The sequence below is a fragment of the Drosophila ananassae genome, chromosome 3R (genome assembly GCF_017639315.1).
Source record: "Drosophila ananassae strain 14024-0371.13 chromosome 3R, ASM1763931v2, whole genome shotgun sequence".
Lineage (NCBI taxonomy): Eukaryota > Metazoa > Arthropoda > Insecta > Diptera > Drosophilidae > Drosophila > Drosophila ananassae.
Genome location: NC_057930.1, coordinates 15,496,986 through 15,522,649, shown reverse-complemented (window position 1 = coordinate 15,522,649; position 25,664 = coordinate 15,496,986). Strand labels below are relative to the sequence as shown.

Here is a 25,664-nt window from a genome sequence, read left to right as displayed (position 1 = left end):
CGACAACCGCAAATAAAACGGCTGGCAAATTGCTTGAGGCGGGAGCTGGGAAGTGGAGAGATGGACGGAGCGAAAGCGGAAACCTTGGAGGGCAGGAGGTCTGGCAAAAATTATGTGCTTGTGCTTAGGGCGGAGGCAGGGGCAGTAGTAGAGTCCTTCCCCAACAGCCATTAACTTTGTCTATTGGCCGGAATTGCCAGCAGTGCGTACGAATGCTCCGACTGGATCACAAGTTCCTCTCGAGTGCGTTCATTTCAGAGGCTGGCCATTAGGCCATTTATTATCAACAAAAAAGTAAGATTAATAACAAAATATTTAAAGTGAAAGGAAACTAATGGTTCTGCAATATATCCTGGCAGTATACTCAGATTCCCTAACATAGTGGAGATAATATCAAAAGGATCTGTCAGTCTTCAGAAACATTTCATAAAAAATTCACAAAAATTTCATATAAAATTAATAGAATATATCACCCCCTTAGTAGGCTTGAGGGCATTACATGTTCGGCTTGCAATTTCCACCACAATTATATGTTTTTTACTGCCACCGCAATGGTTGCAACAGCCCGTTGTGACTTTCCTGGAAAAAAGCAACTTTTCTGGTGTTATTATGGTTGTTGTTCTTGCTAATATATTTATCTTTCGCCAGCCCCCGGTTGTCGTCTGTCGAATTATATTTTATAAGTCCCAAAAGCAGCAGACAATTTGGACCCAAAAAACAAACCCATTTTATGCCGCGCGCCGAAAAATTTTCAAGCACATAGACAACAGCTTGGGAGTGTCTGGATGGGTGTGAGTGTCGGTGGGCTCTGGTCACAGGTGCCACTTATGCGGCCCAACAACAGCAAACTGAAGAAAGGACCGCCGAGTGGGGATGGGACAGAGTTGACTGCACTTTTTGCTGCTGCCTTCCACCATTGCCAGGTTCTCCGCATATTATAAATGTTTTTATGGCCGCGCAAGTGAAAACTGCTAAAAGGAGAGACATGGAAAATCAACTTTTTCTGATACCCTGTATTAAAAGGAACGTCAGGAAGTATAGGTATTTCTGGGATTAACAAAAGAAGCTCCCATAAATTGTACCATTTTCAAAAAATTGGTATATTTGTTTAGATCTTAAAACATTACTAAAAGTGTACTGACTTAGTCTTAAATAAAAATTTGATCACTTAATGGCACATCTAGAGTCGAGTTTTAATATTTCGAAATTACTTTCCTCCTTCTGTCCAGATCTGGCGAGTATTTTCCAGACGGCAGCGCATTTTAAGCATCTTAAAAAAAGTTTTTCTTTTGGGTTTGAGTGTGAAGCACTCACACACACAGTGGCGGGTTAAAGTTTTCGGCTGGGCTCCTTCTGCTCCTTTTCTGCTTTCCTTTAATAATTCATTCGGTCGCTATTTATGTGACAGGTGATAGTCGTGGAAAGGCTTTCCTCCACTTTCTCCCTTTTCAGTCAGTCCTCTCCCTGGTCAAGTGGAGAATGGCTGGTGGTCTAGACGCCGGGAACCCGCAGATGGAATAATTGCTGCGACTGTCTTTCTGTTTATTCCCACAGGTCCTTTTTGGGGTTTTTGAAAGGGGTGAATATATGAGAGCAAAGAATTTAATTTGCAGAGCTCGCAAGGGTCACATGGGGTGACTAATTGAAGCGACCCATTGGGGATTTCTAGAACACTTTTCAGATTTATGATGGAATGAAGTTAAATATTACCCAGATATTATGAATTCTTTATAGAATAGAGAATAGAAATCTCTAATCTTTAAAAACAAGTCTTAAAGAATAATGGCCAGTTGTTGAACACAACTGCCTCCGAGTGAGTTTCGGTAGATTGGACTTCATGTTGCATCATTAACTAAACGACAGTTTAAGCGTTCTGCCGAAACACAAAGACGGTCGGTTTAGACAACAAGAATAGAAACGGAAGCCGGCGAGAATTTGTCGGGCAACCCGAGAACAAATTTCTTGGCAATCTTCGCAGCAGCAACGTGGAGGAAATGTGCCACATAACATTAACCAACAACTCATATCCTTGAAAATTTAGCCAGGCCAGCGAGCGCCTGTTGATGGGCAACACATTTCTTTTTCCACAGCTTTTCCCTCCACTCTGCGGGAAGGTCTAATGAAGCGGCAATGAGGCGAGCCATCACAGAAACCCACAGAAAAATAAACATCACCGTCATCATCATCATCGTCAGCATGGGAAGGCGCCCAAGGACACTCCGTGACCCTGGTCGGAAATTTACATACAGCTGAGGAAACTTTTGCGGTTTATCAGGGGAAAATAATCAAAAATACTCATACGAACCGGAAGGGCCAATAAGAAGGAAGAGCCAATGAAGCAAAAATGGGGAAACCGCATACGTTTCTTGAGCGGGAAACTTTATTCAAACACTCATCATGATATTCAAAAATTTAAGTTTCGTATTTTGAATTTCTTAACTTAAAGCCTGGCTGACATTTCTGGCAAAAAGGAACTCCTATCGTATTTTTTTTGCCTTACCTCACTTAAGAATGAAGCAATCAACAACAGAACTCGACCAGCCAACAATTGAGCAACAACAACAAAGGCAACTGCCACAAAGAGTACAACAATTACAACTAAAAGTGCAGTCAGTACCAGTACCAGAGTCCTCAGTCCTTAGTCCTTGGTCCTCCCTCCCTTCCTTCCAGCCCCCTTGAGACTGCCTCAACAATTAAAACCAACTGAGTTGCCATATTTGAAGTGAGCGGCCAAGGAGTGAGTGAAAGGACAATAATAATGAGGCGAGGGGGAAGGTGGGTGGAGTGGGAATAAGGACCAGTACTCATAATCATAATTATGGGCTTCCTTCATCAGGAGCAGCAACAACAAAAACAGAAACAAGATCAGAAACAGCAGAGCCTTAATTGTTCTCATGCGTTTTTGCATGGGGGCGTGGCGTGGCGTGGCCCTCTTTTATTTTTGCCATTCATTGTCCAACAAAAGGTAGAGAAGAACACACAATCACACAAGAACCATTTAGCCCGGTCAAAAGAAAAGTTCCAACATTTATTGTTGCGCTTTTCCTGTTTCCCAGCTAACATAATTATATTCTAGTTTCGCCATCATTATCGTCTTCAAGCCCGACCGAATTTGCTTTTAATTGTTCCTCCTCATAACTTGTAATGATGGTAGGTAGGTTGTTTTGCGGTCGGAGAGGTAGGGTCCGTGCTATCAATGGAACTAATTTGGAAGTCTTTCTTGGACCGGGGGACAATGTTGTATCACAGCCACAGCTGTCTCCCTCCAAACATAAAACGAGACAATTAAAACGAGCATTACTTTGGGCCAAAAGCGATGGAAACCTAACATACAAGTTGTATGTATTTTTGAGTACCACGAACTATGTACTGGTTACATGCAACAAGTTAACAATTGCAAACAAGATACAATGAAGTTAGATGTTATGAAACTTTTAAAACTAAGACCTCAGGCTCTCTTCAGGCCTAAGTTATTACTACAGAAATAATTAATCCAGCATATCCTCATCCAAGTAATAAAGAAGCATTGCTAAGGGCCGTTTATTGATTGGAAGAATGGGAATACATGAAAAGGCATGTATATTCACCAATTAGGAAGGCCCAGACATAAATTTTCCAGGGGACCCCCCATTTTCCCTGGGAAAAATTCAACAAAAATCTAAAAAATATTTCGTTCCTAGATTTTGATGCAGAATGATGAAGAATCTTTCTACAAATCGTTTAAGGTATTCCGCTCAAGGATCCGATAGAAATCGGCCAAGATATAGCAATTGCAAGGGGCCAAAATGTCCCCAATGCCCTTTTCACGATTTTTGAAGGGGACCCCCCCCTGGAAAATTTCATTAAAAATCTAAAAAATATTTCGTTTCTAGATTTTGATGCAGAATGATGGAGAATCTTTCTACAAATCGTTTAAGGTATTCCGCTCAAGGATCCGATAGAAATCGGCCAAAATATAGCAATTGCAAGGGGCCAAAATGTCCCCAATGCCCTTTTCACGATTTTTGAAGGGGACCCCCTGGAAAATTTCATTACAAATGTAAATAATATTTCGTTTCTAGATTTTGATGCAGAATGATGGAGAATCTTTCTACAAATTGTTTAAGGTATTCCGCTCAAGGATCCGATAGAAATCGGCCAAGATATAGCAATTGCAAGGGGCCAAAATGTCCCCAATGCCCTTTTCACGATTTTTGAAGGGGACCCCCTGGAAAATTTCATTACAAATGTAAATAATATTTCGTTTCTAGATTTTGATGCAGAATGATGGAGAATCTTTCTACAAATTGTTTAAGGTATTCCGCTCAAGGATCCGATAGAAATCGGCCCAGATATAGCCATCGCAAGGGGCCATAATGTCCCCAATGCCCTTTTCACGATTTTTGAAGGGGACCCCCTGGAAAATTTCATTAAAAATCTAAAAAATATTTCGTTCCTAGATTTTGATGCAGAATGATGAAGAATCTTTCTACAAATCGTTTGATGTATTCCGCTCAAGGATCCGATAGAAAACGGTCAAGATATATCCATCTCTGGGGGCTATGCGTCTTTCAATGCAGTTTTCATAATTATACCATACAATATAAATACATTATTTTCACTTTTTTCATATGATATTTTTGATTAAAGAGCATATACTTAATTCTTTTCATAAATCTTCGGTTTAAGCTGGGACACACTTTGCTCCCTTCGCCTCCCTCGAAGCCCAAGCCCTTTCACTTTCATGTTAAGGAAGTCAAGTGGGAAGCAAGTTTCCTAATTACGGCAACGTAACGCGTCCTTATCTTCTCTTGACATATTTTTCACGCTATTTGCAGTTTCTGTGGGAAAGCTACATTGAAAAGAAAAAATCTCGCACTGTGTTGGAGAAAAAATTTGAAAAAGGGCTTTAATAGCGACTGATATTTAGGAAATGTATGATGTTGCTACTCTTTAGAAATGAAAAATGTATCCAAAAGCTTTTTTTGCGACACATTTACATAAAAACCTAAGGTTGGTAACCTAAATAGCTCATAAAAGGATAATTAAGGTTTTAAACAAGACGAAGTAGATGGCGGTATGTTATCTTTGAAAATAATTTGATTTTAATAATAAGTTCTGGTCTGGTAATGAGTGAGCTTTTAGAAAAAACAGTCTGGATAGGAAGTGAAACTAATGAAATATGTAAGCTTTTGTAAACTGCCCCATTCCAGGCCATAACCTGACAACAACATAAAAGCCAGACGCACACATTCGAGTCGAGGGGATGTTGGTATGGCCGCCTCTGCTCATTGACCACTTAAAGACAAAGCCAGATGCTGTCCGCTGGTCGATGTCCGTTCGATGTCCGCCAGTTGCCAATCGCCAGTGCAACGAAGCGGCAAATGCAACACTACGACTCGACACGACAGCAACATCGGCAACAGGAGCAACATGGGTAGCAGCAACTAGCAGTAGCAACATGAACACACTTTAACCCAGGAGTCGATATCATTTCCGGCCAAATGCGTTTACAATGTGGCACGGGCCAAAGTCAAAACAGACGGCTGAGGGGCAAGAACTGAGGGCGGAGGTAAACATCAACAGCAGATACACACAGAGACGACGACGCCAGCAAGTAGCAAAGTTTTGCTTTCTCCACCTTCCGTTTCTTCCGTTCTCCCGCCTTGCCCGTCCTCTTGGCTGTTTTTAAAGCCCGGGCTTGGGTACACAGACACAGCAGTGCGAAGAACCGAAAATTGCATTCAAAACATTTCCAAGTCAAAATCGCTGACAGACTGCATCGTCTGGGTCTGGGTCGCTGACAGGCTGACGCCGTCTAGCCGAAAAATAAAAAGTTACTGCTGCAGTTTTTTGATGCACTACCAGAAAAAAATATAATAATTATAAAAGATACTCTATAGATATTTGCTCCTCATAGTTTTTTTTTCAATATTAATTTATGTATCTAATGGCTAATGATAGATCTATATATAATATTTAATTATTATTATTACTAATTATTATCAGTGTACTGCCTATCCACAAACTGAATACCACAACAACATCAGCAATAATAACTCGGAGCTTGGCTGTCTAGAGCCGCCGTAAAGTAGGCAGTAGTCATTGCAGTCCTCACCCACTCAGTCACTCATTCAGTCAGTCAATCAACGAGTCATTCCGTTGCCAAACACTTCGCCCCCCTTTTCGGCCTGTCAAGTTGTCGTCTGGGGCCTGTGAAATTAGCGGCTGCTTGCAATTATGGCCTAAATGCGTTGAGAACACCGTTAGACACATGGGCAGGGGCAAGAAGCAAGGGTCCTTTAAGCCCGCTCACCCTCCTCCTGTGAAAACTTTTGTCGACGGCACTCGAATGCAGCACCAAGAACAACAATTTTCGGGGCAATTCTTTACTCCCCAGCTAACTGTTGTTGTTAGCCATATCCGTTGTTGGCAGCAAACTGGGCTAATTGGCCTCTGTCAGAGTTTGTATGGATTTTTAATTGAAAATCAATAGAACGGGCCAAGAGTTCGCCCCGAACGGGTACGGGGTACGGATGGGAGAAAGTGGCTCAGATAGCACAGCTGGTGCCCGAAATCTTCCACCAGACATAATCTATTGCCCAATTTTGGCAAACAAAGCGGTCTGGAAAGGCTTTAAAGCCGGGCCTCGAAATGGAACTCCGAGTTTAAGAAAATTTAAAGGTACAAACTAGAAGGATAACATTATGAAGAATCTCTGAAGTAGATAATTTCGGGAGAAAACTTGTTTTATATTCTAAAAGTAATGTTCCTAAAATAGATTCCTCTAACCTGAACCTGTTCCACTTGCCTTAAAAACTGTTGAAAACAAGCCAGGAGCCGAAGAGACCAGCACGGGGATGATACAAGCATTGCTCACAGCAATTTCGCAACACTTTGGCAACTCAAAGAATGTTTTTAATTAAATCAAAAAAGCAAACCTGCTCCTGCTCCTGCTCCTGCCCTGGCTCCTCCTTCTCCTAGCTGGCCTTTTCTGCTTTGCTTGAAGCGGCGTATGGGAAACTTTCGAGTTTCGGGGGAAAATTCATTAAAAATTTAATTTTCACTCAACAAGTTGAAAAATGGAAAGCGAAAAATGCGGCACGGAAAGGGAATGGGAACGGGATCGGGAACTAGCGAGGCTGACCCGGAAAGGTGGTACAGATAGTAAAGAATGCACTTTGCTAATAAGTTTCGGCGCTTTTCGAATAACAGATGATGACGACGCTCCAGCTGGCGGAGAAAGCAGGGAAAAGCGGAAAAACAGTCAAAGTTTGTACTCCTTTTTTTCAGCCACGTGACAGGCGAAAAATGTTTTTCCAACTGTTTGTAAAAGAGAGGGCCAAGAAATCGAGTTAAAAAGGGTGTGGGCTATTTTAAAGGGGGTAGTAGGACTCGCAGCAACCCACCACCACCCTCTTGCTTACACTCCCTCTTATTCCAGTCCTTTGGCTTTAAGTTTACGCCATTTTTGTGTCAATGTATGCCAAGTGGGGTGCCATCGTGGCCACCACCACCGACCACACCACTCCCCACTTACTCCCCCGCCTCCCTTTTCACTAAAGTGAAGCCTCGTTGCACAGCAAAGTGTTTGATGTTGTTGCTTTGGCGGCTGCTGCTGCTGGATTTTGTTGTTGTTGTTGTCGGGAGACCAACGAGGCGTGCATATGGTTTACATTAGGCTAAGTAGCACGCCCATGCACACACACTGACACACCCCGACACACACACACTGGCACACAATACCACAAAAACAGCCACGGCAGGATAACCCCTTTGGCGCCTACCTGTAATGGTTCCACAGTACTTTGGAGAAATATTTATTTTACGATTAATTCTTTGACTATTTTATAAAAAATAAAAGATTTCAGAAACTACGACTTTTATGGTTTTATATTAAATACAATTCTAATACCTTGTATCTGTTAATTAAAGAAAGGCATTCCTTCATCTTTCCTTTAGAAAGTTTTAGCCCAGAAATGCTTATGTTTTGGCTCCAACTCACTGATAAGCCAAGAAAGCTAAGCTGAGCTGCCAAGTCCCGGCACATGTGGCTCTCGGGGACTAACTCGCAGTACAAGCCAACGTGCAATATCTGCAGCGAATAGAAGAGTTCCCCCGGATAACTTAAAACTTACAAAAATGTGGCCAAAATAACAGAGATAGGGGGAAGAAAGAAATTTGTTCCTGGCTCACTTAACATATTTTAAGGGGTTGGAGCGTCCTACCACCCTCCCTATCGCCAACCTTGTCTATAAAAATTTATGGCTAACAGGGGCAAAAAGCCACAGCTCTCGGTTTAATGGTGTGAATTATATTAAGCGACCTGCACACGCACATGCTGGAAAAACAGCTGCTCATGTGGATGTGGGGGCTGTGGGGGTGGTGTGCTGTACTGCAAAAGGGGGTGTGGCCACTGCGAAAAACAAAAAACCGTATAGGGTTGTGTGTGCCGCTGATTTGTTTTTATCACAGCTCCCCGGAGGCATCAATTATGCGCTGATGTCAGAAAAGGAACTTTTTCCTTGGTGGTGGAAGCATTTAATGGAAGGGAACGGAATACAATTGGGGGAAGTCCTTCGAGTCCTTCGTTTCTTAAAGCACTGACTTTAAAAAAAAGGTAACAAGTGCCACTGCTAACATTTACTTAAAAAGTTCGAGTTAAAAATGACAGGAAACATAATCGGATTTCCAATTTAATATTTTCATTTATGGCGGAAAGCAAAGCTCCCCCGAAGCATTCCACCATAATCCCACTGAAAAAAACAACACTGCTCTTTATATGCCGCAAAAAGGCCTGACTTATAACCAAAAATGTAAATGTCAACAATTGCCAAATAATGTTTTCCTTTCAAGTTTTCCCCACAATCCCCCAACACCCTTACTCGAAGTTGAAAATTGCCGCCGCCACCACAGACGCACATAAAAACGATTTTGCGCTTTCGAGAGCAGCGGCAAAAAAGCACATAAAAAAATGAAATAAAGCTGAAAACCTCTTTTAATTCTTTTTTAAGCAAACAAATAAAATTATGCTGCGAGGGGGGAAGACATAAACACGGCAAATAAATACGCCGAAGAGGCGGGATGGAGAAGGAGCTCCAGCTCGAGCTCGGCGTTTTCCCCAGGGTGCCTTCAATGCGGCTATTATGACAAGCAGAAAATTTCTTTTGGAAAAAATATACAAGAAACACATTTCACATTTCGTTTGCAAAAACTCTCAAAAACAGAAAGAACTTCACAGAGACACTTGGAGGGAGGCAGGGCTTGCAGAGGAGTGAGTCCTGAATCGACGTCCTTTATTTTTTTCTTTTTGTGTGTGTTTAATGAGCTAAGCGGAAGGAAGTCAGTCAGCGACGTCGAAGTTGACGTTTGTAATAAAAAATAAATATATATAAAAAAAGAGACGCGCTGCGACAGGCCCCCTTTTCGAAAGTCAGGACTTTCTGGGGGAGGCCAGAGAGAAGGGTGGCCCGAAAAAGTTGAAAATTAAGGAACGTCTGTCACTTTTACTTTCCACTTATTGCTGAAGAAATTCCCCGGATTTGCTCGTCATTTGACGAGCCTAGAAGTGGTTGGGATTTGAGACAGTTTCGGCTTTTGGACTTTTTCCAATTTAATTTTCTTTAAAAACAAGCTTTTGAGACTATTTTCATATGATATCTAGAGCCAAACACCAAGCCCCCTTTTATGCAAAAATCCACAGAGTTTAAGACCAGTTAACCCACCTCAAAAATCCAATCCGGAATGGAGTCACAAGAGTCACTTCATCCCACTAAGCCCCAAACACTTACGCAAACTGGCGAACCATTTTCTTCAAAGCCCCGAATGACTTAGTTTCCCGTCAATGTAAAACACCCGCTAAACATCAGGGAAGTCACAAGGCACCAGCCGGGTAAGGAGATCCAAAAACAGGTAATAAAACACCACCGTTTAGATATTTGACTTAGATTTTCAATAAAATACTGTGCCAATCTACGCAGCCAACTGCTCCTGACAGCAGCAACAGCCGCCCAAATCTTTTGCATAAGCCAGGACAATCCAATTTTATGGCCAGCGAGGGAAGTATCGTTGCGAAACTGAGGAAATGCGGGCCAAATAAATTGCCTCGGTTGGAATGTAAGCCGGGTCGGAGTCCGATCCCAGCCAGCCGCCCGTTGGAATCGCGTGTAATGCGCTCAATCAAAAGTCAAATGTCTAAAAATATTATGAAAAGCCTTTTTGCCTGCCTGCCTGACGTGCTCGGAACAGACCAGACCAGACCAGACCAGACCCATCTATATCCAGGACTTGTCCGAGCGGTGGCAGGACATAGCCATGGGCTGGCTTTCCTTTCTGGCAGCGAACGAGAATTCCCCAAGGGGTTGCCCTAGTATTTGGCCCTAAAGCTAGGTACAGTGGTTTGTAATCGAATTAGAATAGTTATTTTATAGAAATAATATATAATATGGAACAATGATTTAAGAGGCTTAAACCTCTTCTTAAAACTTGAGCTTCAAATATGTAATTAACTTAAAAAAAATAATACAATTTTAGTTTAGTTCCAAGACACTGTCCGGCGCTCTGTTGCCTGTTTAGAATTCATTTATGCTGGCTGGCCAAACTTCGATTTTGTTGTTTGTTTTGTGAGCATGTTGCGGGGTGTGTGTGTCTGCTTATCGTTTTTGCCCGAATCGGTTTCGATTTCTTTCATTTATACACTTTCCTGGATTCAGTCCACCTACCCCGCCATTCCCCAAATTCGATTTCCTGGCCATGTCTTCCAAATCGTCTTTACTTGTTATGCTTTATTCTGGCTTTTTCCTCTTATTTTTTCTATTATTGGCTCCATTTGCTTTTGGCCGGGTTTGTTTATGCTACATTTTGATTTTCTCAGCTCTGAAATTGTATTTGTTGTTTCTATTTCCGTGGCAGCATAGTCGGGATTTCCATTCCTTCCACTTAGTTTACATAGTGCCCCCCATCGACCCAACCGACTATATCCTTTTTTAGTTTTCCCCTTTTAGTCCTCTTCGCAGCCAAGTCCATTCTGTTTGTTTTGTTAGTTGAGTCGTCCTCTGAAAGTTTATTTGTATTTTGGTTTATAAAGAGTTCTCGCCCGCTGCTTGTTTGCCCTTTTTGTGTTAGCCCGGCCAATGGCAAATGACCCGCCCACCGTCTTCCTGTCCTGCGCCGAGAGTTCAATGTCTAAATTTATGTGCAGCCGCAATTTATTTAAATTTATGTGGCTTTTGTCAAATTGATTTCAACGCTAAAATGGGTTGGCAAGGTAAATGCCGGGCCACAAGGGCGTTGGCTATGCGATTTTTCAAGAACCCTGATTGAGTTAGCATTTGGCAAATGGCAAATCGCTAAGCGGATAAGGTGGTGCCCGGTAATCAGTGCGGCAAGTGGGTCAAATTAGGGGGCAAATAAATGATTGAAGTGAAATTCTTTCTTTCAAGAAAAAGACAAGCGATTAGCTTTCACAAGTTGCTTTCTATTTCCAGACCATCAATATTTATGAGGCCCAGAACCAACAATAATAAGCAGATTTTATTAGGGGCCTGGTAGGAGAATATAGCCATGGATGGCAAGCTAGATGGCAAGCCAGTTCAACTGGCAGCCATACAAAAAAAAAAGGATTCATATCAAAATGGCAATAAATAACAAACAATGCTGTCTGCAATTTTCCACTTTATAAAAGAAAAGCCATAAACAAAAGGGGTCCCGCTGGAGAGGGGACGGACAAAAACGAGCCCGAAAATTACCATGGATGTTCCTTGTTGGCCTTTTTTCGTAATATGTTGTGGGGAGCTCCTGGTTCCATTGTTTCCGCGTCGCCCGGCTCATAAATGCAAGGATAAGAGTCGGATTGAGTGGGTGGGGGTGGCCCAGGCAATGACTGACAGTTGTTGGGCCCTGTTCGGGTTAAGAACGGGGGTGAGACGTCAAGGGTTAAGGTCTGGACTTGTAGCATATTTCTGCCTCGCAATTAATTAATCTCCAAGGTAATAACGAACCAGCCTGGTTCAGAGGGTAGCAATCGTTGGCTCTCCTTTTTATAGTGGATTACAGAGAAAAGAATTACTAGAGTTCCTTAAAACAAGTTTCAATGGATAGTCCATCTAAAAATTAAATTTAAATGACCTATATCTTAATCTAAAAGTGGTTTTCTTCCCGAAGATTATTTATTAACTCTTTTAAAGCCTAATATATTTTTATTGTGTAGAAAAGTTTGGGGTTTGTATGGTTCTCGTCTGCAACTCTCATCAGGCAAGTCATGTGTTTGGCATTTTGTGCATTGCCGCTGACGCGCCGTTTTAATTTATGAAAATGTTTTCGCGCAACTGAAAGTCACCGCCATCGCCATCGATGTCACGGATTGGAGATAAGTGGGCGTGCCAAGGGTTAAGGGTGACCCAGGCCTTTGGAGCAAGCATAATGTTGAGAATTATGTGCCTTTTGGATTTAAATTAAGCACTTTATTTTAGGCAAATACAAAGCATTAACCTATTGCATTGGCTCATAATTGATTTTTTATATTTTTAGTTCTATTCACGGGAAAATACTTAAACCGCAATGGAAATAAAAAGAAAAGTAAATAATGCCTGCAAAGTGCCGAATATCCTGCAACCAAAACCAAAATCCGCCATAAGAAACTCCTTTAGAAATGGAGTTAGAAGACGGAGCGAAGGGTTCCCGCAAAAAACCAACAAAGTTCATTTCCACACCAAAATCAATGAGCCAACAGATGCAGGCAAGGGCTCAGAAAAAGTCAAAATACACGAAAAATAAATTAGACAAATATGTTGAAATTTTCAAGTCAAAACTCCCAAAACTGTATAGAACGCTAGAAAGGCTATCTTTAAAAACTTTCCATATTATTCAATTAACATTCAAAGCCCTAGATTTTTTTTAAAGTGTAAAAAGGACGACGGGACACAGCTTGTGGCTGTTGGGTGGAAGGCGAGATAAAAAATACGAGAGGATTCGAGGTATGAGAGTATATCGGGGGAACAGAGAGTAAAAAGTAAGCGCAGCTTTCCAGCTTTTGTTTTTCCCAAAAAGCATTCAAAGACCGCAAACGCAGTTACACAAACACCACAAAAAGATATACCCACATTCGTATAAACATACAAGTATATATATAGAGCATATGGCAGACAGCAAACACCAAAACATGGAAAGCAAGGAAAATTGTGGAGCTGAGAGACCCCAAAACTAACCGCAATTTTCGAGGCGCTTGCTTGCAATAGAGGAGCGAATGAATAAAAAACTGGCACATTGGCTTCTTCACAATATATTCCAACTCTTTCAATACCTTAAAACGCAACTAAGTGATTTGCAGGACACATTTTTAATCATAAGATTTTTTAATCATAAATCAGAGATTCCTCAGAAATAATATCCCCTTAAAGTTAGGACTCGAATTCGAGTCGTTTAGTTTCTATAGCACAGAAAGCGGCGTCTCTTTATTATTGTTTCCCTCGCCAAGTGCAAGTGCTGCTTTCACTTTCCACATTTTTTCCTAAACCATTTTTTTATTGCTTTATATTTTACTTGGGGTCCCTACGATTTTTATTTGCTGATGTGGAAAACCACAAAAAATAAATAAAGTAAAGTAAGGAAGGCTGTAGTTGCATTGTTCGACTATTTGATACCCGGTACTCTTCTCATCCACTGAACGCACTTTCTTAACATGAAAGGACATGGCTCTATCTCGACTATACCTTAAATAACCTTATATGGTCAAAAAGTGATTTCATGTCTCTGTTACATACATTCGCCTGAATAGAATATACCCTTTTACTCTTCAAGTACCCTGTATAGCAAACGGAAACACGCCATTTGAAGCATTTTTAATTTTCTAATTTTTTTTGGGTGGAAACCTTTGGTTATTGATTTGTGGGGTTCATTGATATGTGTTCCAAGTAAAACTTTGCAGACTAGGGTGCTGTTTTCGCCCTCTCCCGTTCCGAGAATGTGTGATTAATACATTTGGTCAGGCATTAAAAAAATACACAGAGAACCAACTCAAACTGAACTCGGTTTTATTTGACTTAACCACTTCGGAGTACCATGTGCCGTGTGTTTTTCCTCCTCGTGCTGCCTTTTTTTTTTTATAGATTTTTTTGTATTATTTTTTATTTGCCCGACTTTAAGGACTCTTGAGTAATGATGGCCAGACCAAAAGTGAACTGAATCAACGGCGGCCACCCCGCAAATTTGCGGTCGTCCGAGAAAAAGGAAAAGTGCTGACATGTTATTTGTGCAGTTAACGAGCTGAGTTATTTTCCAGGGAACAAACCGCACTTGAATACAATAAAAAATAAAATGAAATAAAACCAACAACAGGAATGGAGGAAAGGGAAAATAAAGTAAAGGACCCATTCCGAGGCAAAGGCCGAGGCCAACCCAGCGAACCCATGCACTTATCCCCTCATCAATTTTTGGTTTCTGCTTAACAAATTACACAAAATTTATTTTGCTGGCTGGGAGTTTGTTATTTGTTTATTTGATTGCCGCTCATTAAAATTGGAAATGTAAAATTTATGCATTCGACCGTCCCACGCCCCACTTATAGCATATTGGGTTATTTTTTGGCCAAAATATTAAAAACATTATTATTCTGAACAGATACATAATTTAGTGCCGGGGCCAGAGTTCATGTCCCAATTAGTAGAGGCTCTCGTAACCATATGAAAAACAATTAGGTTAAAAAATGGATAAAATATTCATTGACCGATTAAAACTTAAAATTAAATTTAATTAGTTTATTCCCGCTTTCCTGATAATAATTAAAATGTGTGTTTATGTATGATGATGAAATATTTTCATAGTTCTCATGCATTTGATTTGATATTCAACTTTATATTTCTACTTAAAATTCAGGGAAAGGACAAGAAACTGTCGCCCATGCCACAGGAAGAATATTTAGCATATTTTTTGCGAACATTTTCTGCAACAATAAAGGTGAAAAGTATGCAAACACAAAAACATGCATTACTAATACGAACGTAGCCCGAATATAACTAAAATTGCAACTATGCAAATGGCAAGCACAGAACATCTGACGCGAGCTGTCTACCTCAAAAAATATTGCACATATTCTATTAAATGCACTGGGAGAAATATTCCAATCTAAAACCCTATTTATACCATACTTAGTTAAGGGAAATGTATATATTTTTACGTGTGGTTGGATTTCGATTTCCCTAAAACAGAAAGCCAGAAAAAGTGGCTGGAGGGAGCTCCTCACTGGCCGGGTTATCCTTGAATGTCCCTGAGCCAGTGGCTAAATTAGCTTTGCCTGGGTCAAACCAATACACACACACCCAGCTCTGGTGGTGTGGTGGTCTGGTGTTGGGAGGGAGGTCCTGGATAAACAAACAACGGAAAAGGCAAAAAGCAGCAGAAACAATTGAAATGAAACAAACACAGAGCAGGCTGCCAAGCCAAAGGTAATGCAGAAGGCTTGGGTTATAAATAGACTGAGGGCGCAGGAGGTGGCTGCTGCAGGAAGGGACTGCGCAGGATGCCACAGATGATGCAGGTGCGTTTTTTGCACAAAGCACAGCAGAAAGGCACAGTGCACCATGATTTTGCAGAAGATCTCGCGGAAGAACTGTCTTATGAAATCCTAGTTGTCTTCATTAGATATCCAAGTCCGATAACTGAAATTATATACATTTCAGCGTAATAGGTATTGCTTTATTATTGTCCTTGGTGTTTTCTTTATGACATTGTTCCAGTTTACTCTCGCATTCCACTTCCACTCTACAAATTCAGCCACACAAAAGCTGCAAGGACACCTTCTTCCCGCTCACAATACTCTCATGTGCAGGTATTATTTGCTTACACGTCAAAAGCTCATCCTCACACCCGGAGACACTCTTCCGCCCACTCATGGGCACTTTAATAAATGAAAAACCTCTCAGTGTTTTGTTTGTTCACCGTCGCTGGTCTACACTGGTTCTGTTTCAGCATTTCTGTCGCAAATTAGAAAGAGAGACTCGTACGGGTTTCATTTTCAGGGCACAATTTTCCCTTTGGGGATGATTGCTCATACCAGTAATTATTATGGGAGCCCCGCTGGTGACGATTTTCATTATCTGCGGCTCATCGGCACATCTGCACATCAGGCCCATCGCCCCACGTCCCACTAATTTTGTGCCACATGCAAATGCAACATTTATCCCCGGCTAATTGCAGTGCAACACGCGCTTTAAAGTCAATGAACGATTTGGAATTCGTCGCCCGGCTTGGTCGCGGCCGCAATCCTCGGCACGCAAATGTCAAAGCTTTTTAAAGAGGGGGCCCACCAAAATAGCAGCAGACGTTGTAAATTGCAAAGCCAGTAAACATAAAATGTCATACTCGGCGGGCTATAAAAAGCGGCATTGCCTTTCTGCCAACATGGCAGAAATAAAATTAAATCTGAAAATTCCTTCTAAGTAGGAACAATGAAACGAATTAAATTTTCATTTCCCACAAAAGCAAATGTTTGCAAACCGATTCCTTCAAGGACTTTTGGAAGGAGGTGGCTGTCAAAATGGCGCCTACCTTTGGCGCCAACCATTTGCATGTGTACCCCACACTGAGGGGGGCTTTGAGAACAGTAAGGGGGTAAACAAATAACAAGGAACCCCTTTACGGGGCCACAAATCAAAAGTGGAAACATGAAAACAATATGTCAAATGATATTACACATTAAATTAGTTAAGGCCCCAAACAAATGTGTATGTCGTGTGTCTGCGGGAGTGCATGTGTGGGTGTTCGTGTCAAGGATGTGCTCGGAAAACTCGACTTTCCTTACACCTACCTAGGCGGCCGTCCCACCTTAAGCTGATTTCCCTTCGCTACTTGGCTGGAGCACATTTGCGCCCAGCAGCAATTTGTCACGTGACATTTTCCTTTGGCCAAAAAATTACAAATGTTTTTATTATTTGGCGTTTGTTTTTCGGCTTCGGTGTTGCATGCATGCCCGGAGGCGTTGCCAAGGCGTGTTTATACTTTTTTCCGATTTTGGGGCATGTTTACCTCCCAGAGGTGAGCCCGCGGGAGGAGCTTATCATTTTCTATTTAGTTTAAAACAATATTAAGTGCTTCGGTATCCCTGACATTCATTAATAAATTCAAATGCAACTGTTATGTACGATTTAATGGGCTCGCGTTTCCCTAATAACACACTTGATTACCCATTTCTCCTAATGAATTAAGTTGAAATTTAAAAGCTTTGCGTTCCGTGCAGGTGAAAATCATGCAACCAGGTCGAAGCGCCCGGGGGCAAGGGACAAAAAGGTAAATAGCCACAATGGTGATTATAATTTCACATGCCAAGGAAGTGGCTCTGGCCAAGAAGGCGAAAATTGGGATTATTATTTGGTTAATTGGCTCCGATTTGTTCCCAGGAATTTTTTATAGCATACATTACAGCGTTGCTATTAAAGAATCTATTAGGGAAGCTAAGTAATTTATGTTTTCAGGCATATTATTAATGTTAATAATTAATTTAAATAACTATATTTAATAAGGGAATATTATAGTTTTAAACAGTAAAGGAAAAAGGGTAAAAAATAAAGTGTGTTGTGAGTTCAACATTATATATAGGCTAGAAACCACTGTTTAAATATTATTAACAAAACCTTAAAAATTAAACAAAAAACATAAAAACAAATGGCAACATGAAAACATTGAAATAAGGAGCGTTTCTCTGAGGTGATGTAGAGGTTGGTTTGTGGATCTTTTTTTATGATTTTCACTCGCACTCACCTATCCCTCAGGACTATTTTGAATTCCGGCTGCGAATCGTAGTCGGTATTGTCGATAAAGCCTCCATTCCGCTCACGCTCACGCTCCCTTTCCCGCTGCTCTCGGTCGCGTTCACGCTCGCGCTCCCGCTCCCGCTGGTACTCCTGCATGTTGGCCAGCTGCTTCTGGAACAGCTCCTGCTGGGACTGCAGCATCTCGTGGTGATCCTGCAGGGCGACCAGCTGGGAGAGCTGCTGCTGGTAGGTCGACTGCTGCGGGGGATGGGGCGAGGTGGGGCGAGGTCGGTGGTAGGGGTGGTGATGATTGTGGTGCGGCTGATGATGGTGTACTTGGTGTTGGTGGTGATGGGGATGCCGTTGCAACGATCTGCTGTGTGGCTGTTGCTGCAACTGCTGTGTCTGTTGGTGTTGCTGTGACTGTTGCTGTTGCTGGTGTTGTGCTTGTTGTTGGAGGTGGCTTGGGGTGTGGTGACTCGGGTGGTGGAGGTGGTGACTGTGACTGTTGAGATTGTGGCTGCTCTTCAGCTGGGTCAGCTTGGTGTCCACCTCTGCCAGTCCGAACTCCAGCTCAGCCTGCGCCTGCTGCTCGTAGGCCTGCTGGGCCTGTTGCAGTCGTTCGCGCTCGTTTCTCGGCGAATTGGCCAACTGCTCCGCCGGCGGCTCAATCTCCACAGCCGAGTAATCGTAATCGAGTCGGTGGTGGTGGTGCAAGGCCTGCTGCGTCTTGCTCTCAGCCGAAACCGCACCCGTTCCGGGCGTGGCGGCGGCAATCTTCCCGGCCAGGGCGTCCAATGAACTTAGCATTTCGTCTCCAATAGATGAATCAATCAATTCCACTCTTCGTATCGGCACTCTTCGCGTGGATCCTCACAAAACCTCTTTATAGTGCTGCAAACAAGCATATATGCGCTGCGATATCGTAGATCTCGGTATCAATGCCGTGGATCCAGCTTGAAAAATTGCCGTCGATGTCGTCTAGCTTCTATGTTTGTGTGTTTTTAGGGGCCTTTCTTTCCTCACAATGTCTTTTTGAATATGGAACTAATTTTCATTTCTATTGATAACTATTGCTAATAACTTTCCTGAAGGAGAAGTTGGAGGCAAATTGCAATGGATTAGTAAGTTTCAATGAATATTTATTAGTTAAGGTAGATAATGAATGGAGGAGGCGACCTTGACAAAGCATGCATTCTACACATATCTGTTTGCTTGGTGGCTTAGGGTCAGCTACATTTCACCCAAGCACCACCTTCCAAGCACCATCATAATACACACTCTTACACACAACCACCAGGCATACACCTTCTCACACACCCACTCAGCAGTTAGAGCTTTTCCGACTGTCTGTGCCTGTAAAGTGTGGTCGTAAAATGCAAACACTTGAGCCAGAAAAGGGCCAGCTTGAAAGCCAGAAAGGGGTTTCTTCTCTGCTGGAGTGTTCTTGCCTCTCGCATTGTGCAGTGCATGTTCAGTGTTTGTCCGGTGACTGCCCCCCAGCCACCTATTCGTCTCACTTCCCTTGGGGCTCAAGTCGTTGCTGCTTTGTGGTCAAAATAATTGGGGGGACATTCAAATGAAGAAAATCAAGAGGAATGCTCGAGTTAAACATGTTTAAAACCCAGACGAGAACCGTGGACAGTTGTTGAGAGTTTGTTGCCACCAAAAATGAATTTTCATAAACACTTTTATGAAATTATGCAAAAACTTTCGCCTTAAAAGTTTACCATTTACCAGAAAGGATAGGATACCACAACTTCTCCCTGTAACATTCGTTGAGCACTTGACGTGTCCAATAGATTAGGAATCTTTAAGCCAAGTAAAACTAACAACATCTTTGTTTACTTTTCAAGTAATCCAATTGTAGACGAAGCTCTCATCTCCATCCTTCAGTCAAGATTATTTGTGGATTATCCAAGGGCCGGGCAATGAATGTAGATTGGAATACTTTTGTGGCCTCCAGAGAAGGGACTCTAGAGAATTCCGGCAGAGAACTAAACTGAACAAAGATGGAGCAGCAGAAGCCGAGCTGACCACAGAGTCCTAGACACTGTTATCCTGCTGTTGCAAGCACATATACTTATCTGCACTCACTCTACTCAACACCTGAAACGTCTTCAATCAAATTTGCAGCTAACAACAAAATGTCTTTATTGCAGCTGAAAATGCAGGATGATTTCGTATCTAAAAAACTACAAACTTGGCTGAGTATCTCCCTGGTGCGATGATGGTTGAGAAAGAGGTTTGAAGGTGGGTGGGTGGTTGGGTGTTGGGCGTTTTTGTGGCACGACATACTGTAAAAGTCAACTTGAATACACTGGGCAAATTCAAGCACATCCCTTTCACTCCAAATCTCTGTCCCACTTCGTCCTGCTGTAACTTTAAGTAGTTCGCCCTGCCACCTCCTGCGCCATCCGGCAGCAATGGTTGCATTTGAAAGGAATTTGCCTTTACAAGACTTTACTCTTTGCAATTTACACGTGTCGTCCGCCCCTCCATAAGCACACAAATGCATCTAAAATATACTTGTATACGTGGTGTTTGTTCGGCTGTTGCCAGCAGTTGGCTTTTGTAAATGTTACTTCCTTATTACATGGCATTATACTATTGCAGATATATACTGGAGATGGAAATGGGGACTGAGATGGCGATGGAGATGCAGATAGGAAGAGCTTGTTAAATGTTTTCCAGGATGTTTACTGAGGCAGGACGTCTTGGCAGCCGCAGCCGCAGAAGCGGAATAGAATGAGATCTTTATGCGAGTAATTAGCAAAAATCCAGACCGGAGCTGGCAGATTAATGCGCAAAGTTTAAAAGGTTTATTAAAAAGATTCCACAAATTTAAAGAGCCCGAACTAATGGAATCTCTGAACGCATAAAAACGCAGCCACTTAATTAGGCATTCAACTAATTGCATTCAAACGATATCTGGCTCGTCCCAGAGCCCGAGGCGAAAGCGCCAGACAGTTGGAGGTGGACTTTTTGTCTTTTCGTTGAAACTGGCATAGTGGCATTTGAAAAGGCTTTAAGTCTAAGCTCTGTCTTTGTGCTTGCGTGTTATGAAAACTAGCAAGCGAATAAAAATAAGATGGATGATGCTACAAATGAAAAAAATAAGTCGCACTAGAGGAAAGCGCCTCAAAGCATGAACTTCAGAGACGAGTGTGCCATAACCCGAAAACATGAATCCTTTGGCGAAAAATGAATAAAGTGAAATGGCAAGAGCCAAATGAATATGCTTTCCGTCGCAGCGAAAAGGATGTTTAAGAGAAAAGTTGATAAGCGGCGACTGCCAAAGACTCGTTGAATTCTGATTTCATAGAGAAGAATAAAAAAAATAACGTCAAAGCTTGAACAATTTCTCTTAATTTTCTTAAAGGAAAGAATTAATTTTCTTGCTGAGACTCTTGGATAGTTTCCAATTGGGTAAATATTGACACAATACTCGATTACTGGGAGCCTTTGTCCCATAACTTTAATAATTTGCAATGATGAGGCGAAAGCAAAGCAAATATCCTTTCGCTCAACACTAAGCCTCTTCAGAGGACGTTCAATTAATGTTTCCCCAAGCAAAGTATGATTAGAAGGAGAAAATTATGCGCACACCCAGAGCCCAGAATTGCATAAATTGTCGGCTGACAATTCAATAAACAATGCAACTCGGGGCATTAATCAATAAATTTGTGTTTGAAACTAGTTCACAGTCCATGTAAATAATTCGGAAGATCGATTATGAAACAAAACTGTGCTGAGGATGGTCCATGAGTCACAGGACAGTACACTCAGCAGATTTAAAGAGTTCTAGGCTGAGAATTCTTAAAGTCCTTAAATGAAATATGGCAAGCAGTGGATGCCTTCCCCGGCTAAGAAGTAAAAAGTCTTAACCGCAGTAACCCAAAGTCACGATGAACGGGAGAAAGCAATTACTTTCTGCTTTGCTTGTTGCTTCTCGAACAAGACCGCACCACACCACCCCACCCACCATACCACTTGGCTAGCCAAAAAAGTGGGTATAGAAAAGTTTTGTGGCCCTGACAGCAGTTTATGCTACACTTGCTCCGACTCAAACTGTCAATATTTTACTTCAAGACACACAGCCAGCCACAACGGCATCATCCAGTAGCAGGGCCAGCTCGAGGAGCTGCCACATCATTTGCCATAAATTTACTCCATGCTCCTTGCAAGGACCCGACCAGAACAGAACAACAAAGCGATAACTTGTTGGGGTGGTTCCACGTTTAATTTCATCGAATAAAGTACAAAATTTAAAATAGACTTTTTGATAAATTTTAAAGAAATTTTTCCATTCTATTTTCCGCATTTCTATACTTCATATTTTCAGAAAAACAATTTTGAAATCAAGTTTATATTGTTTTCAGGAATATGTTTTTCTGGTAAAGTCAAAATGAGACCACCCACAACCCTGCCTACGATGTGGGCCACAAATTTTGAGGTCAGCTTTGGAAAGTCTGGCATAAATCTGAGAACAAACTACACGGGGGAAACCGTCTCGGACAGGACTCCTTGCCTCCTCGGGCTGCCCTGGGCGGACTTTGAACCCCATGTTGATGCTGGTAATCAAGGCATTAAGTGTGTTTACTGTTTATTTTATTAGACTTTAAGGCTTAATAGCTTCTTCGAGAGCGTTTTCGGCTCGGGCCCTGCTTTTGTTCGCCCAGCCTCCGGGTTGGACCTCACCCATTCGAGTATTTAATTAAAGTCAACTTTGATTTAATTAAAAGTTCTGGCGCTGGCCCAATATTTTGCTCATGAATTATTTATGCCAGCAAGTGGAGCCAAAAAAATAATAGAGGAGCCAACTGATTAAGGCAAATAAACATAAAAAGGGGCATGGCACAAGGAATTGCTGATGGGGCAGGAGAGTAAGTGCGACAAGTTGCAAGTTTGCACCGCAAAATAAGGAAAACTCTTACTCTCATTAGCGAGAAACTTTGTCCTGGACAGAGACTATAACCTTCCTTATTTTCCTTAATACTACTCTCCTTTTTGAATAGCGAACTTTTTCGCTTAACTTTGTTTTTTTCCCTCTACTTTCGACTTTCTCAATTTCTTTTCTTTTTTATTTATCTGCGCCAGGACTCTTGGTCAATTTCGTGGTCAGTTTCACAACTTTGTTGACTCCTTTTTGGAATCGACTGTCGTCCACTTTCTCCTTTTTTCCACTTGACGTTAATCTGTCAATTTTCGCCAGAGTTTTCAGCAGTTGTATTTATCTTCTGCGAAGAACACTTTCCTGTTTTCTGGAACCAGGTTTTGGGGAAGCAATTGTTGAACAAGGATGGTGGAAAATTAAAAATGCTAGTTAAAAAAATTGCCTTCTAATTGGATATCCATTAAAAGCTACACCAAGAAAAATGACAGTTCATAGTGCGATAGGTTATAGAACTCCTACTAGTCCATGGCACTGTCCCAGTATAAATATTAGAACAGAAACTGAACGAATTTCAAACTCACACCGCACAAACAACAAATACGAAAGAACTGCGACGACTCGGTAATAATTTATATTTATTTTCTGTTATCTATTTGGCCAAAAATTGCAAACTGCAAAATTGCCAAAAAGAACAAAAGCAGAGAGCCCGGTCTCATGAAATTCCTATTCGCCCGGGTGTGGGTGGGTGGACTACTTTCCGGGTGGCAAGTTGCATGAGTGGGGCGGACAGAACTGCCATTGTTGTGTCAGTTTCATGCTCATGCTCCCAACCACACATAGTACTCACATTCGGCCGGACTGCTGGTTGTTTATGCAAATCTCAAATGCCTCGTAAAAGTAAATGAACAGACAACGAAAAGCCAACAACACAGAAACTTGCAAAAAAATGCTCAAATATTGTATTGAAAATAAGTTTGCAGCTTGGGGATTGGATGAAGGAAGCTACAATTTCTCCTCGAAAATTCCAAATAATAAAATCCACTCACTCCACTCCACTGAGAAGTAAACCCACCCCTCCAGTACGACGTGTCCAAAGCAATTAACACATTGTCTACCTTTTTAATGCTTTGAGCCAAAAAGCAAAATGCCAAAACACTTTCGACTTTTGTCATCGAGAAGGAGAGGGCCAGGCCAGGTCAGAACACAGCAGGTTGCGTGCCTGGCGATCGCAAACTGTACGATTTTATATCAGACCGTTCTCCAACTTTTATTGGCCCGATGTCCGAGAGGTGGGAGAAAATTTATGTAGCCCACGCACGCAGCTGGCGGCACATTTCTCATTTAACTGCCTCCACCATTTGCTAATTAATACGAGAATTCGACGCTCGAACAACTAAATTTTTGCCTTTTTTCGGCCACTACAAGAATGTCCAAATCAATTTGTGTGGCGGTTGCTTTTTTTGGACTTTGGCAACGAGATTTGTGCTTTTACGACTTTTGGCATGTCCCGCAGTGGGGTGGCGCGTGTGCTCATCAGGACTCGGAAGTGGGACGACTGGGGTGGGGAGGACATAGTATCGCTTAACTTCTGACCAACTGCTCATGCAAAAATATTTGTACGAAATCAAATTCATGGCGTCCCGTTGATGTTTTATTAATTTATACAGCTTGGCCCCCTGCTCTTGGAGGTTGGGGGTTCTCCAAATAAATTATATTGCTCATACGACGCGTGGTTTCCATTATTGAGTAATTAAATACTAATTAAAGCGTAACGCGAGCCATTTCCCGAAACTTTTATTAGTGGACTTTGTTCTCGTTTTCCTTTTGCCTTAAAATAAATTATTTTGACGAGGTTGTGGATAAACCAAAATTGTTATTGAGGCAAGCTTTAAACAGAAATGAAAGCCAAAAGCGCCTTAGTGCCAATCAGCACGGCTAGACGACTTTTGGTTAATTGCTCCGTTGTGATTTAAGTTCTGGCTCTGTTTGAGCCAAAAACCAGACATTCGGGGCATGGGTCATAAGTGACACATGTCTGGCATTCGCTTCGAACTGGAAAACTTTCAAACCGTACTGCTAATTACTCTCGGATGCTATCTGAGTCCCTTGAGAAATATCGGGCTTTATATACTCATGGCAGTCTACTCGATCCCGATTGATAAATGCAATAAACTTTGACAACATCAACATGGCATTGTCGGTGGGATGCAGGTCACACTTCTACCTACTGTTGATAAAAATGCATATACATATTTTAATTTTTTTCGCCGCATTCCCCGCGTTTGTTTTTCCTGTAACAATTTTTGCTTTTTACCAACATGTCACTCAAACTGTGTGACGTTCGATTCTGTTTGCCCGACTTCCTGCTCCCTGTGCTGTTCTGTTTGCTCTTGTTGTATAATATATCCTATCATAATCTTCACTGACACGCGATGTTTCTGTTGCCGTTCCCGGTTTTTATACATACATATATCTCTTCTTGTTGGCTTTTTTTCAGAACTGGCTGGCTGGCTGGCTATCTTCAACTGGCTCGTTTTTTATCCCCTACCCTCCTCGTGTTGTGCATCACTTCAAATATTGTTGCGACCCATCAATTTGATGTTGTCAATTTTCGTGAAAATTTATTGTTTGTTGCTTTCGGAATTTGACATTGTCATGCAGTTCGTTAGCCATTTCTGGGAGGTTGTGATGCATTAAAAACAGTTGACGGACCATGGTTTCCGATAAGATAATATCACAATGAGATTAAATTGTTTGTTGGGGGGGGTAAGGTATTGTAGTACTTCTAGAAAGTATTTATAGACCGTCGAATAAAAATAGAGAGTACTATACATGCCAATATTTGCCCCCAAAAATATCCCCTTTTCAAACGCACACACCAGTTTTCCTCTCAAAGTTCGATTTGCAGCCTGCATTTAAATCTTTCCTGTGTGGTGGAACTGGGTGTTCGTGTGCATCTGGTGTGCTTATCGGGTCTGCCATAGGTTTTTGTCAAATAAATATTGTGTGCAGCATTCGCACATAAAATACACCCAAGCAAAACA

General features: G+C 41.8%; 1 protein-coding gene across 3 annotated transcripts in view; it reads right to left on the bottom strand.

Moving 5' to 3' along the window:
* Positions 1-25,664, bottom strand: part of LOC6497020 (CUGBP Elav-like family member 2) — a 91,722-nt gene that overhangs the window by 46,261 nt on the left and 19,797 nt on the right. For all 3 annotated transcript variants that reach the window (XM_044716492.1, XR_006507498.1, XR_006507497.1), the window contains exon 2: positions 17,731-18,811. In XM_044716492.1, coding sequence (XP_044572427.1) covers positions 17,731-18,533 — 803 coding nt within the window. In that variant the 5' untranslated portion in view covers positions 18,534-18,811. The remainder of the gene's footprint in view (positions 1-17,730; positions 18,812-25,664) is intronic.